This window comes from Salvelinus alpinus, chromosome 3, assembly GCF_045679555.1.
Source record: "Salvelinus alpinus chromosome 3, SLU_Salpinus.1, whole genome shotgun sequence".
NCBI lineage: Eukaryota > Metazoa > Chordata > Actinopteri > Salmoniformes > Salmonidae > Salvelinus > Salvelinus alpinus.
This window is the reverse complement of record NC_092088.1, coordinates 2,573,831-2,589,074: the sequence shown is the minus strand read 5'-3', so window position 1 is coordinate 2,589,074 and position 15,244 is coordinate 2,573,831. Positions and strand designations below refer to the sequence as shown.

General features: G+C 43.2%; 1 protein-coding gene across 4 annotated transcripts in view; it reads right to left on the bottom strand.

The window, feature by feature from the left end:
- lyst (lysosomal trafficking regulator) overlaps nucleotides 1-15,244 on the bottom strand; it is a 323,436-nt gene that overhangs the window by 115,700 nt on the left and 192,492 nt on the right. For all 4 annotated transcript variants that reach the window (XM_071391269.1, XM_071391271.1, XM_071391270.1 and 1 more), the window contains one exon: nucleotides 12,850-13,026. In XM_071391269.1, the coding sequence (XP_071247370.1) occupies nucleotides 12,850-13,026 (177 nt within the window). The remainder of the gene's footprint in view (nucleotides 1-12,849; nucleotides 13,027-15,244) is intronic.

Here is a 15,244-nt window from a genome sequence, read left to right as displayed (position 1 = left end):
AAACCACCTGCTATAACCTACCCACACACCTAAACCACCTGCTATAACCTACCCACACACCTAAACCACCTGCTATAACCTACCCACACACCTAAACCACCTGCTATAACCTACCCACACACCTAAACCACCTGCTATAACCTACCCACACACCTAAACCACCTGCTATAACCTACCCACACACCTAAACCACCTGCTATAACCTACCTACACACCTAAACCACCTGCTATAACCTACCCACACACCTAAACCACCTGCTATAACCTACCCACACACCTAAACCACCTGCTATAACCTACCCACACACCTAAACCACCTGCTATAACCTACCCATATACCTAAACCACCTGCTATTACCCACGTTTCCCCAGGGGAAAACGTACAGACAACAGGGAAATGGAGTCGAAAGGCTAACAAACACACACACTGTGGTCGGTGCTGTTTAAGATGTTTTAATGAGCAGGGCCTTATTTCTATTACGGCCTATTGGATGACTGTCATTCATATTCACCCAGTTCAATGTAACAGTGATAGGTTTAGGTTACTGTCATTCATATTCACCCAGTTCAATGTAACAGTGATAGGTTTAGGTTACTGTCATTCATATTCACCCAGTTCAATGTAACAGTGATAGGTTTAGGTTACTGTCATTCATATTCACCCAGCTCAATGTAACAGTGATAGGTTTAGGTTACTGTCATTCATATTCACCCAGTTCAATGTAACAGTGATAGGTTTAGGTTACTGTCATTCATATTCACCCAGTTCAATGTAACAGTGATAGGTTTAGGTTACTGTCATTCATATTCACCCAGTTCAATGTTACAGGGATAGGTTTAGGTTACTGTCATTCATATTCACCCAGTTCAATGTAACAGGGATAGGTTTAGGTTACTGTCATTCATATTCACCCAGTTCAATGTAACAGTGATAGGTTTAGGTTACTGTCATTCATATTCACCCAGTTCAATGTAACAGGGATAGGTTTAGGTTACTGTCATTCACATTCACCCAGTTCAATGTAACAGTGATAGGTTTAGGTTACTGTCATTCATATTCACCCAGTTCAATGTAACAGTGATAGGTTTAGGTTACTGTCATTCATATTCACCCAGTTCAATGTAACAGTGATAGGTTTAGGTTACTGTCATTCATATTCACCCAGTTCAATGTAACAGTGATAGGTTTAGGTTACTGTCATTCATATTCACCCAGTTCAATGTAACAGTGACAGGTTTAGGTTACTGTCATTCATATTCACCCAGTTCAATGTAACAGTGATAGGTTTAGGTTACTGTCATTCATATTCACCCAGTTCAATGTAACAGTGATAGGTTTAGGTTACTGTCATTCATATTCACCCAGTTCAATGTAACAGTGATAGGTTTAGGTTACTGTCATTCATATTCACCCAGTTCAATGTAACAGTGATAGGTTTAGGTTACTGTCATTCATATTCACCCAGTTCAATGTAACAGTGATAGGTTTAGGTTACTGTCATTCATATTCACCCAGTTCAATGTAACAGTGATAGGTTTAGGTTACTGTCATTCATATTCACCCAGTTCAATGTAACAGTGATAGGTTTAGGTTACTGTCATTCATATTCACCCAGTTCAATGTAACAGTGATAGGTTTAGGTTACTGTCATTCATATTCACCCAGTTCAATGTAACAGTGATAGGTTTAGGTTACTGTCATTCATATTCACCCAGTTCAATGTAACAGTGATAGGTTTAGGTTACTGTCATTCATATTCCATTCACCCAGCTCAATGTAACAGTGATAGGTTTAGGATACTACATGCTAATTTCCTCGTCTGAGGAGCCTCCACTGCCACACACACACGACGACCCAGCTGGGTGATTCATATCCATACGATCAAACAAAAAGGTGGAGGATATTGAAACAGGGGACATGCGTCATACTGACAACTTAGGTTAAAATTAACTGTGTGTGCATGACGAACCCAAAGGAAAACAGGACTTACAGGACAGCAGTTCCAGGAAGACCCGAGGAGCTGTTTGAACTGAGCCAGCAGCCAGATATCAATTAACACAACATCTGTTTCCTATCAAATCTCATTAAATTCATCACAACCACCGTTTCCACACGTATAAAAGCTGCAGTGAAATGCTAGCTCCCTCAACAGCAGCACAATAATATATATATAGTGACAAGCATGCTAGCTCCATCAACAACAGTACAATAATCTATATCTTTAGTAACTAGCATGCTAGCTCCCTCAACAACAGTACAATAATCTATATCTTTAGTAACTAGCATGCTAGCTCCCTCAACAGCAGTACAATAATCTATATCTTTAGTAACTAGCATGCTAGCTCCCTCAACAGCAGTACAATAATCTAAATCTATAGTAACTAGCATGCTAGCTCCCTCAACAGCAGTACAATAATCTATATATATATATAGTAACAAGCATGCTAGCTCCCTCAACAGCAGTACAATAATCTATATCTATAGTAACTAGCATGCTAGCTCCCTCAACAACAGTACATTAACCTATATCTATAATGACAAGCATGCTAGCTCCCTCAACAGCAGCACAATAATCTATATCTATAGTAACTAGCATGCTAGCTCCCTCAACAGCAATACAATAATCTATATCTATAGTAACTAGCATGCTAGCTCCCTCAACAGCAGTACAATAATCTGTATCTATAGTAACTAGCATGCTAGCTCCCTCAACAGCATAATAGCTCCCTCAACAGCAGCACAATAATATATAATAACAAGCATGCTAGCTCCCTTAAGAGCAGTACAATAATCTACAGTGGGGAGAACAAGTATTTGATACACTGCCGATTTTGCAGGTTTTCCTACTTACAAAGCAATTAGAGGTCTGTAATTTTGATCATAGGTACACTTCAACTGTGAGAGACGGAATCTAAAACAAAAATCCAGAAAATCACATTGTATGATTTTTAAGTAATTAATTTGCATTTTATGGCATGACATAAGTATTTGATACATCAGAAAAGCAGAACTTAATATTTGGTACAGAAACATTTGTTTGCAATTAACAGAGATCATACGTTTCCTGTAGTTCTTGACCAGGTTTGCACACACTGCAGCAGGGATTTTGGCCCACTCCTCCATACAGACCTTCTCCAGATCCTTCAGGTTTCGGGGCTGTCGCTGTGCAATACGGACTTTCAGCTCCCTCCAAAGATGTTCTATTGGGTTCTGGTCTGGAGACTGGCTAGGCCACTCCAGGACCTTTAGATGCTTCTTACGGAGCCACTCCTTAGTTGCCCTGGCTGTGTGTTTCGGGTCATTGTCATGCTGGAAGACCCAGCCACGACCCATCTTCAATGCTCTTACTGAGGGAAGGAGGTTGTTGGCCAAGATCTCGCGATACATGGCCCCATCCATCCTCCCCTCAATACGGTGCAGTCGTCCTGTCCCCTTTGCAGAAAAGCATCCCCAAAGAATGATGTTTCCACCTCCATACTTCACGGTTGGGATGGTGTTCTTGGGGTTGTACTCATCCTTCTTCTTCCTCCAAACACGGCGAGTGGAGTTTAGACCAAAAAGCTCTATTTTTGTCTCATCAGACTACATGACCTTCTCCCATTCCTCCTCTGGATCATCCAGATGGTCATTGGCAAACTTCAGACGGGCCTGGACATGCGCTGGCTTGAGCAGGGGGACCTTGCGTGCGCTGCAGGATTTTAATCTATGACGGCGTAGTGTGTTACTAATGGTTTTCTTTGAGACTGTGGTCCCAGCTCTCTTCAGGTCATTGACCAGGTCCTGCCGTGTAGTTCTGGGCTGATCCCTCACCTTCTTCATGATCATTGATGCCCCACGAGGTGAGATCTTGCATGGAGCCCCAGACCGAGGGTGATTGACCGTCATCTTGAACTTCTTCCATTTTCTTTTTTTTTTGAAAACTCTGTTTATTAAGTTTTACACACACAGACAAGACAAAGCAATATAAATAATATACTCAACTAGAAAAAAATACAAATAATACATTAAAAAAAAATAGCTTTAAAGATACCATACTTTAGACAAGTTAAACACACCAGGCAGAAGGCTACAAAGGTTAAAGGGCAATCTATAGTATAGGGACAGAGCAACCACCTCACCATTGTTCCTGTAAACAGTCAAGGGATGGGGTGGAGAAATGCAACCACTCACAGACAGTCAAGGCCACAGACCAACCATCCACTGGACCAAAAATGAAAAGTTTACAATGCTTTAAAATAAAAAATGAATAATAATAATTTTATGTAGGCGTGAACGAAATTTAAAAATAAAAATAACTGGGAAAAACAAGCTCACACCTTAGTCTCTGCCCGGGCAAGATGAACAAGGCATCCGCAGGTCACAATCAATAAGCACATCAACCTTAATGCCCCCCCCCCCAGAAAAAACACAGAGAAATGCTCATCCAACCCCTAAGTAAGTCACAGGGGGGTCAAATACAGACTTATTTTGGTTTTAATAGGAATGCCATCAGAGGATGGACTGTTTAAAGTAACACCGGAATGGAGCCCAAGCCTCATTAAACAGTTTGGGGTTCCCACGTGAATTGAATTTAATTTTTTCTAGTTTCAGAGAGCACAACACATCTCTCACCCAATATGTATAAGATGGGGGAGCTGCCATCTTCCAGTTCTGTAGTATTAGCCGTCTAGCTAAAAGAGTTGTATAAGCAACAGTGTCCGACTGGATTCTTGACAGGGGGGTACCTATGGGCAGTACACCAAAAAGGGCTGTAAGGGGAGACGGATCTATAACAGTGTCATATATATCAGAGAAACATTTAAATATTAATTCCCAGAAACCTGACAGTTTATGACAGCCCCAGAACATATGCAACAGTGTGGCTGGTTCTATTTTACATCTGACACAGGTAGGATCAAAATCAGAGAATATTCTTCCAAGTCTGGCCCCAGACCAGTGGATACGGTGAACCACCTTGAATTGAATGAGGCTGTGTCTAGTGCTAAAAGAGGACGAATGCACCCTGCGCAGCACAGATTCCCAGGTGTCTTCCCCAAGTTCCTCCCCCAAATCCTTTTCCCATCGAGTCTTTAAAGGCACCAAAGAAGGGTTCTGTAAGTCATGAATGATTGCATATACATCTGAAATTGTGCCCCTAGGAAGCTTGTTCAGCTCCAAGATGCTCTCTATAGCTGTATTCGCAGGCATATGGGGAAATTCAGGTGTGTTAGCTCTGACTAAGTTCCTAGTCTGGAGATAGCGGAAAAAGTGGGATTGGGGGAGGTTGAACCTTTCCTGTAGCTGAGCAAAAGAGGCAAATGTGTCATCAAAGAATAATTGGGCTAGTGAGGAGAGGCCTAGTGAGTGCCAGATGCCAAAAGCCCCATCATTCAAAGATGGAGGAAATAAAATGTTCTGATTGATTGGGCCTGATAGAGAAAAGCCTCGGAGGCCAAAGGCTAAACGGAACTGATTCCAAATTTTAAGAGACTGCTTTACAATTGGGTTGACACACCTTTTGCCTAGGGACACTGGGAGAGACGAGCACAACACAGAAGAAAGTGCAGCAGGTTTACACGATTCAGACTCCATCTGGACCCAGAGTGGTCTGGGGCCAGTAGGATCAGTCTGCAGCCAGTACAGAAGGGCTCTGAAATTTGCAGCCCAATAGTATGTCTGAAAATTTGGTAGAGCTAAACCCCCCAATGACTTAGGCTTCTGTAAATGTTTTTTACCAATCCGTGGTACCTTGCCATCCCAAATGAAATGCATGAATGTTTGATCCAGTGAAATAAAAAAAGATTTTGGAATAAAAATGGGTAAACATTGAAATAAATATAGAAATTTGGGCAACACACTCATTTTAATGACATTAATCCTTCCGATAAGAGAAAGAGGTAGCGACTTCCAAAAAGTAAAAGATTGTTTCAAACTGTCTGCTAGAGCAACCAAGTTTTCCTGAAACAGATTTGAATATTTCCTTGTCACTTTAACTCCCAAGTAGGTGAATTGATCCCGGACAATCCTAAACTGAGAACTTGTAAAAGAGCACTTTAAAGCAGCCTTGTTTACAGGAAAAAGCTCACTCTTGCCTAGATTCAGCTTGTACCCTGAGATTGATCCAAACCTTTTAAGAACAGATAAGGCGCGTGGCAATGAGGTATCAGGGTTAGAGATAAACAAAAGGAGGTCATCCGCATATAGCGAGACTTTCTGCTCTGAGCCCGTCCTGATTATTCCTTGAATGGCATCATTAGAGCGTAGTGCAATGGCGAGAGGTTCGATTGCCAAAGCAAACAACAAGGGGGAGAGTGGACAGCCCTGTCTGGATCCGCGGTGCAAGGGAAAATAGTCAGAGGACAAGTTGTTAGTCCGTACCGAAGCCATGGGGGAAAAATAAAGAATCTTTATCCACGCAATGAATTTGGGACCAAAGCCAAATCTATAAAGGGTAGCTGTTAGGTAATCCCACTCAACGCGGTCAAACGCTTTTTCTGCATCAAGTGAGACCACTACCTCTGGGTCCTCCGACGCTGGGGAGTACAGTATATTCATAAGGCGCCTAATATTGAAAAACAAATGCCTATTTCTCACAAAGCCAGTCTGGTCAGAGTGTATTACTTGGTGCAGCGAGCCTTCCATACGGATGGCTAAAAGCTTGGCTAGAATTTTGTAATCACAGTTTAAAAGCGAGATTGGGCGATAGGATCCACATTCCAGGGGGTCTTTGTTTTTCTTTAATAGTAATGAAATTGAAGCCTGATAAAGAGTAGGTGGTAGCTTTGAGGTATCAAGGCACTCTGCAAATAGTCGAGACAAGAATGGGCAAAGCAGACCAGAAAACGTCCTGTAAAATTCGGTTGGAAAACCATCCGGACCCGGTGATTTACCACTTTTCATTGCGGACACTGCTGTTGCAATCTCCTCAGGTGTAAATTCTTCTTCTAGACAGTCATGGGTGTCTGTATCAATTGAAGGCATATTCAGGCCATTAAAGAAGGAATCAATCAGCAAAGGGTCTTGAGGGGATTCAGAGGTGTATAGCGCAGAGTAAAATTGTTTGAATTGATCATTGATCTCTTTATGTATAACTGTGGTGGCACCAGACGGGGTCCTTATTTGTGGGATTAAACGTGAGGCCTCAGACTTACGGATCTGATGTGCAAGGAGTTTACTGGCCTTGTCGCCTTGTTCATACACTCTGTACCGAGCTCGCAAGAGTAACTGTTCAGCTTGCCTGGTAGAAAGCTCATCAAATTCAGATTGGAGTAGTTGGCGCTCTTTATGCAGATCAGAGGAAGGAACCGTAGCATACTTCTCATCCAATGTGGCTATGGATTCGCTCAGGTCCCGAAGTCGCTGGGAGCGAACTCTGTTTTGGTTGGCTGTATAAGAGATAATTTGGCCACGTAGGTATGCTTTGAGAGACTCCCATATGGTAGAGCAGGACATACCTGGTGTTGAATTAGTTTCTAGGAATAAGGTGATTTCAGAAGAAATGAAATTGACAAACTCCTTATCTGAGAGTAAAATGGGGTTGAGACGCCATTGATAACACATAGGAGGTCGCTGGGGAAACTCTAGTTCAAGCACTAATGGTGAATGGTCAGAAATAACAATACTCTTGTAAGTACACTGCCGAAGGTTAGGCAGAAGTTTTTTGTCCAAAAAGAAGTAATCAATCCGGGAGTATGTTTGATGGACATGAGAATAAAAGGAATACTGTCTATCTGTAGGATGTAGGAAACGCCAGGCCTCAAACATGGCATATTTCTGAAGAAAGGCTTGAATAAGTAGGGCACATTTAGATGGGCCTGTAGTTGTTCGTGAGGACTTGTCAAGAACTGGGGACATTTTGCAGTTGAAATCCCCCCCTAAAATCAACAAATGAGAATCTAAATTGGGTATAGCAGACAAAAAGGAAGAAATGAAACTTGTGTCATCCCAATTGGGAGCATAAACACTAGCCAACACAAGAGGGGTAGAAAACAGCTTACCGGTTACTATGATGTATCGTCCCTTAGGATCAGCGATAACCTCAGAAGCTACAAAGGGAGTAGCTTTATCAACCAAAATGGCAGCCCCTCTTGATTTACTATGAAAGTTAGAGTGGAACACTTGACCAACCCAGTCCCTACGCATCCTAAAGTGCTCACCAGTCCTCAAGTGAGTCTCTTGTAGAAATGCAATATTTGCATTCAAACCCTTTAAGTGTGTCAACACCCTCTTACGCTTCACTGGGTTATTAACCCCTTTGATGTTCCACGAAATGTACTTGATCGCATTGTTTCGGCCCCTCTGGGCATTCCCGTTATACAACCCTGTCATTAGAGCATAGAATGGAAAAGCAATGAGCGCCCAAAAACCCCAGAATAACTTGTCTCAGAGTAATAATGTACGGTGGTAGATGTTTGGAAAAAGTACAGAAAAAAAAACGAAAAAGACAGAATGACAACATTAGAACTGAACAATTCAACCCCTCCCCCCCCCCCCTCCCCCCATCCCAGACAATACCTCCCCAAACGAGGTACAAGCCTAAATAGAACATGTTCTCTTCGCACAGTATGTCTGTGAGAGTGCGGTCTTAAACCTAAACCCACAGTCCCGCTCTTTAAAGTCGCGTTTTGTTAGTGGATCAAACAGCAAAAAAAAAGAGAATCATTTTTTAAATAAAAATAAATAAAAGTGAATCCCTTGTGCAAACGAAATTACAAAAGCACCACTTGTAGATGTATATAATTATATTCCCAGTCTTATAACAGGCATTTGAGAGAGAAAATAAATAAAATAAATAAAATGTATAAAGGCTCTCAGCCGAAGACCTAATTTGAAGTAAGGAAATCGTAGTAAGACAATCAAAAATAATAATAATGATTATTATTATAATAGTTGTCTAGTTGAATGCTGAGACAGCTTACAACCAATACCAAAAAACTACGTGTGCGCAACGTTGAACGCTTGCTGGGCATAAATGACGCTCAGAACTTTTAAAATTTAAGTGAGGACCCCAAAAAACGTGTCGCCTCGGGAAGCATTTACTGTTTACTGGGTCAATGCAAACGGATGCAGTAAACAAATAGCCAAGAATATTTTGAGTCACTGAGACACTATGTAAACAAACTGAATAGGTGAGCAAGACAGCCTAGAAACACAGGAGTAAAGTAAAACCTCAATACAATGAAATTAAAATGACTGAATGCTTGTAAGGCAAGCACACTAGATGATCAAAACATTTAATCACATCAAATAAGCCTGAATGGGTTCGCCAACTCCCCAACTATACAAAATTAGCATGTTGTAGCTAAACATAATTGTACCACAGGTGGGTTACTTACTATCCACAGTTCGCAAGCAACAGTTGCTGAACTATGAGCAAGTTCAAGACTTCTTGATGTGACGTTGAATGTGAGAGAGAGCCTCATCCGGAGATTCAAATGTGTAGTCTTTACCATCATGAGATAGCCATAAACGGGCCGGGAATCGCAGTCCGTACTTCACACCTGGATGGTCCCGAAGTAGTCGCTTGGCCTGCCCGAAAGCTGCGCGCTGCCTGGAAACAGTGGGGGAGTAGTCCTGGTAGATGGAGAAGCTCTGTCCTTGAAAGCTCAGAGTGGTATTGCGGGCTCGTCGGAGAATCTCCATCTTCTCATGGAAAAAGTGCACTCGAAGAATTATGTCACGGGGCCTCTCCCCATCCCGGGGCTTTGGGCGCAGCGACCGGTGGGCACGATCAATCAGGGGCTTTTCATCTAAGGCAAGAACATCCTTCAGCAGCCCAGAAACGAAATCCGTGGCGCGAGGCATTTCCGCTGACTCTGGGACTGATACAAGTCTCAGGTTATTGCGGCGAGAGAATCCCTCTAAACTTACACAGCTCTCCTTCACCTTTTTCAAATCCGCAGCGAGGCGTTTCACGTCAGCCTCCAGGGATGTAGTTAAGTCGGAGACATTTGTAGCGGAGGTCTCCAGTGCTGCAATCGTTGTAGTGTGCGACGCCATTGTTGTTTTGAGTGATGTGATTGCTGGCACCGTCTCGTTCCGCAGGATGGTTAGATCTGCTTTTAAAGTATCAGAAACCTCCTTTATTCGGGCCTCAATCGTATTAACCACCTCCGTTTTCATTTCAACTATCTCAGAGCGTAGTAGTTTGATGGCCTCGAGAATGTTCATTTCAGCGCCGCCAGGCCAAGCCGCCCCCCCGGGTAAAGTGTCAGTCCCCGGGCCGTCAGGCTCAGGAGAGGGCGGTGATGAGAGTGTGTCTTGTAGGCCGGGTTTTCTCAAAGTCATGCTTTTAGCCTTATGTTTCGTCGACATGCTGACATTTGGAAGTAAAGTAGTCTTGGTTTTTACGGGAAGGGATCACCAAAATAATATATGAAAATAAATACGGTTCTGCTGCAAACTTCACATAAACTTTAAAAATACCACGGGAGCAAACGGAAAACACGTCAGTCGCACATGGCGTCCCTCCAATCCCCCCACTTCTTCCATTTTCTAATAATTGCGCCAACAGTTGTTGCCTTCTCACCAAGCTGCTTGCCTATTGTCCTGTAGCCCATCCCAGCCTTGTGCAGGTCTACAATTTTATCCCTGATGTCCTTACACAGCTCTCTGGTCTTGGCCATTGTGGAGAGGTTGGAGTCTGTTTGATTGAGTGTGTGGACAGGTGTCTTTTATACAGGTAACGAGTTCAAACAGGTGCAGTTAATACAGGTAATGAGTGGAGAACAGGAGGGCTTCTTAAAGAAAAACTAACAGGTCTGTGAGAGCCGGAATTCTTACTGGTTGGTAGGTGATCAAATACTTATGTCATGCAATAAAATGCAAATTAATTACTTAAAAATCATACAATGTGATTTTCTGGATTTTTGTTTTAGATTCCGTCTCTCACAGTTGAAGTGTACCTATGATAAAAATTACAGACATCTACATGCTTTGTAAGTAGGAAAACCTGCAAAATCGGCAGTGTATCAAATACTTGTTCTCCCCACTGTATATCTATAGTAACTAGCATGCTAGCTCCCTCAACAGCAGTACAATAATCTATATCTATAGTAACAGGCATTATAGCTCCCTCAACAGCAGTACAATAATCTCTATATATAGTAACTAGCATGCTAGCTCCCTCAACAGCAGTACAATCATCTATATCTATAGTGACTAGCATGCTAGCTCCCTCAACAGTAGTACAATCATCTATATCTATAGTAACTAGCATGCTAGCTCCCTCAACAGCAGTACAATCATCTATATCTATAGTAACTAGCATGCTAGCTCCCTCAACAGTAGTACAATAATCTATATCTATAGTAACTAGCATGCTAGCTCCCTCAACAGTAGTACAATAATCTATATCTATAGTAACTAGCATGCTAGCTCCCTCAACAGTAGTACAATAATCTATATCTATAGTGACTAGCATGCTAGCTCCCTCAACAGTAGTACAATCATCTATATCTATAGTAACTAGCATGCTAGCTCCCTCAACAGCAGTACAATCATCTATATCTATAGTAACTAGCATGCTAGCTCCCTCAACAGTAGTACAATAATCTATATCTATAGTAACTAGCATGCTAGCTCCCTCAACAGCAGTACAATAACCTATCTATAGTAACTAGCATGCTAGCTCCCTCAACAGCAGTACAATAATCTATATCTATAGTAACTAGCATGCTAGCTCCCTGAACAGCAGTACAATAATCTATATCTATAGTGACTAGCATGCTAGCTCCCTCAACAGCAGTACAATAATCTATATCTATAGTAACTAGCATGCTAGCTCCCTCAACAGCAGTACAATAATCTATATCTATGCATGCTAGCTCCCTCAACAGTAGTACAATAATCTATATCTATAGTAACTAGCATGCTAGCTCCCTCAACAGCAGTACAATAACCTATCTATAGTAACTAGCATGCTAGCTCCCTCAACAGCAGTACAATAATCTATATCTATAGTGACTAGCATGCTAGCTCCCTCAACAGCAGTACAATAATCTATATCTATAGTAACTAGCATGCTAGCTCCCTCAACAGCAGTACAATAATCTATATCTATAGTGACTAGCATGCTAGCTCCCTCAACAGCAGTACAATAATCTATATCTATAGTAACTAGCATGCTAGCTCCCTCAACAGCAGTACAATAATCTATATCTATAGTGACTAGCATGCTAGCTCCCTCAACAGCAGTACAATAATCTCTATATATAGTGACTAGCATGCTAGCTCCCTCAACAGCAGTACAATAATCTATATCTATAGTGACTAGCATGCTAGCTCCCTCAACAGCAGTACAATAATCTATATCTATAGTAACTAGCATGCTAGCTCCCTCAACAGCAGTACAATAATCTATATCTATAGTAACTAGCATGCTAGCTCCCTCAACAGCAGTACAATAATTGATATTATCATGTCCATACTTTATAAACAGACAGACTACCTAAAACCAAGAGTCTTCTAAACAGCTTCTACCCCCAAGTCATAAGACTCCTGCTAATCAAAGGGCTACCCAGACACCTCTAACGCTGCTGCTACTCTCTGTTTATAATCTATGCATAGTCACTTTAACTCTACCTACATGTAGATATTACCTCATTTACCTCGACTAACCTGTGCCCCCCGCACATTGACTCTGTACCACCTGTATAGCCTCGCTATTGTTATTTTACAGCTGCTGCTTATTTACTTGTTACTTCACTTTTCTATTTTTTTCTTAACTTCATAAAGCATTGTTGGTTAAGGTCTTGTAAGTAAGCCTTTCACTGTAAGGTTGTAAGGTTTTCACCTGTTGTATTCGGCGCAGGTGACAAATACAATTTTATTCATATACGATATGGTAGTGATAATTGGTTGCTACTCACAGTGGGCGGATTCTTCTCCTGGAAGAGGCGGATCAACAGGGCCAGTTCCTCGGCTGTGATTCGTTGGCTCATCATGGCAACCAGCAGTTCCACCAGTACCGTCTGGCAGTCTTCATAGCTGGCATCTGATTGTGACAGAATGCTCTGGAAAGCAGTCAGAATGGTCTTAACCGCTCCCTGTAAGCAGAGGAAGAGGAGGGGTTAACCATAGTATTAGATGTGGGAGGAAGACACGAGACAGATGGATAGATGATCCAGTCTCTCCTGGTTCCTGGACAACTGATCACAACAAACAACACCATCCAGGTTCAGTTTTTTTTGTTTCAAGGGTTCAATTGTCTTTATCCAGGCCATGTAAAAGAGTGGCTCCTCGTAGTCAGCAGGTAGTGGTATAGGGGATGAGAGGTAGACAGCAGGTAGTGGTATAGGGGATGAGAGGTAGTCAGTGCAGGTAGTGGTATAGGGGATGAGAGGTAGACAGCAGGTAGTGGTATAGGGGATGAGAGGTAGTCAGCAGGTAGTGGTATAGGGGATGAGAGGTAGTCAGCAGGTAGTGGTATAGGGGATGAGAGGTAGACAGCAGGTAGTGGTATAGGGGATGAGAGGTAGTCAGTGCAGGTAGTGGTATAGGGGATGAGAGGTAGTCAGTGCAGGTAGTGGTATAGGGGATGAGAGGTAGTCAGTGCAGGTAGTGGTATAGGGGATGAGAGGTAGACAGCAGGTAGTGGTATAGGGGATGAGAGGTAGTCAGCAGGTAGTGGTATAGGGGATGAGAGGTAGACAGCAGGTAGTGGTATAGGGGATGAGAGGTAGACAGCAGGTAGTGGTATAGGGGATGAGAGGTAGTCAGTGCAGGTAGTGGTATAGGGGATGAGAGGTAGTCAGCAGGTAGTGGTATAGGGGATGAGAGGTAGTCAGTGCAGGTAGTGGTATAGGGGATGAGAGGTAGTCAGTGCAGGTAGTGGTATAGGGGATGAGAGGTAGTCAGTGCAGGTAGTGGTATAGGGGATGAGAGGTAGTCAGCAGGTAGTGGTATAGGGGATGAGAGGTAGACAGCAGGTAGTGGTATAGGGGATGAGAGGTAGACAGCAGGTAGTGGTATAGGGGATGAGAGGTAGACAGTGCAGGTAGTGGTATAGGGGATGAGAGGTAGTCAGTGCAGGTAGTGGTATAGGGGATGAGAGGTAGTCAGTGCAGGTAGTGGTATAGGGGATGAGAGGTAGACAGCAGGTAGTGGTATAGGGGATGAGAGGTAGACAGCAGGTAGTGGTATAGGGGATGAGAGGTAGTCAGTGCAGGTAGTGGTATAGTGGATGAGAGGTAGTCAGCAGGTAGTGGTATAGGGGATGAGAGGTAGTCAGCAGGTAGTGGTATAGGGGATGAGAGGTAGTCAGCAGGTAGTGGTATAGGGGATGAGAGGTAGACAGCAGGTAGTGGTATAGGGGATGAGAGGTAGTCAGTGCAGGTAGTGGTATAGTGGATGAGAGGTAGTCAGCAGGTAGTGGTATAGGGGATGAGAGGTAGTCAGCAGGTAGTGGTATAGGGGATGAGAGGTAGTCAGCAGGTAGTGGTATAGGGGATGAGAGGTAGTCAGCAGGTAGTGGTATAGGGGATGAGAGGTAGACGGCAGGTAGTGGTATAGGGGATGAGAGGTAGACAGCAGGTAGTGGTATAGGGGATGAGAGGTAGACAGCAGGTAGTGGTATAGGGGATGAGAGGTAGACAGCAGGTAGTGGTATAGGGGATGAGAGGTAGTCAGTGCAGGTAGTGGTATAGGGGATGAGAGGTAGTCAGCAGGTAGTGGTATAGGGGATGAGAGGTAGTCAGCAGGTAGTGGTATAGGGGATGAGAGGTAGTCAGCAGGTAGTGGTATAGGGGATGAGAGGTAGACAGCAGGTAGTGGTATAGGGGATGAGAGGTAGTCAGCAGGTAGTGGTATAGGGGATGAGAGGTAGACAGCAGGTAGTGGTATAGGGGATGAGAGGTAGACAGCAGGTAGTGGTTTAGGGGATGAGAGGTAGACAGCAGGTAGTGGTATAGGGGATGAGAGGTAGTCAGTGCAGGTAGTGGTATAGGGGATGAGAGGTAGTCAGCAGGTAGTGGTATAGGGGATGAGAGGTAGTCAGCAGGTAGTGGTATAGGGGATGAGAGGTAGTCAGTGCAGGTAGTGGTATAGGGGATGAGAGGTAGTCAGCAGGTAGTGGTATAGGGGATGAGAGGTAGTCAGCAGGTAGTGGTATAGGGGATGAGAGGTAGACAGCAGGTAGTGGTATAGGGGATGAGAGGTAGTCAGTGCAGGTAGTGGTATAGGGGATGAGAGGTAGACAGCAGGTAGTGGTATAGGGGATGAGAGGTAGTCAGCAGGTAGTGGTATAGGGGATGAGAGGTAGTCAGT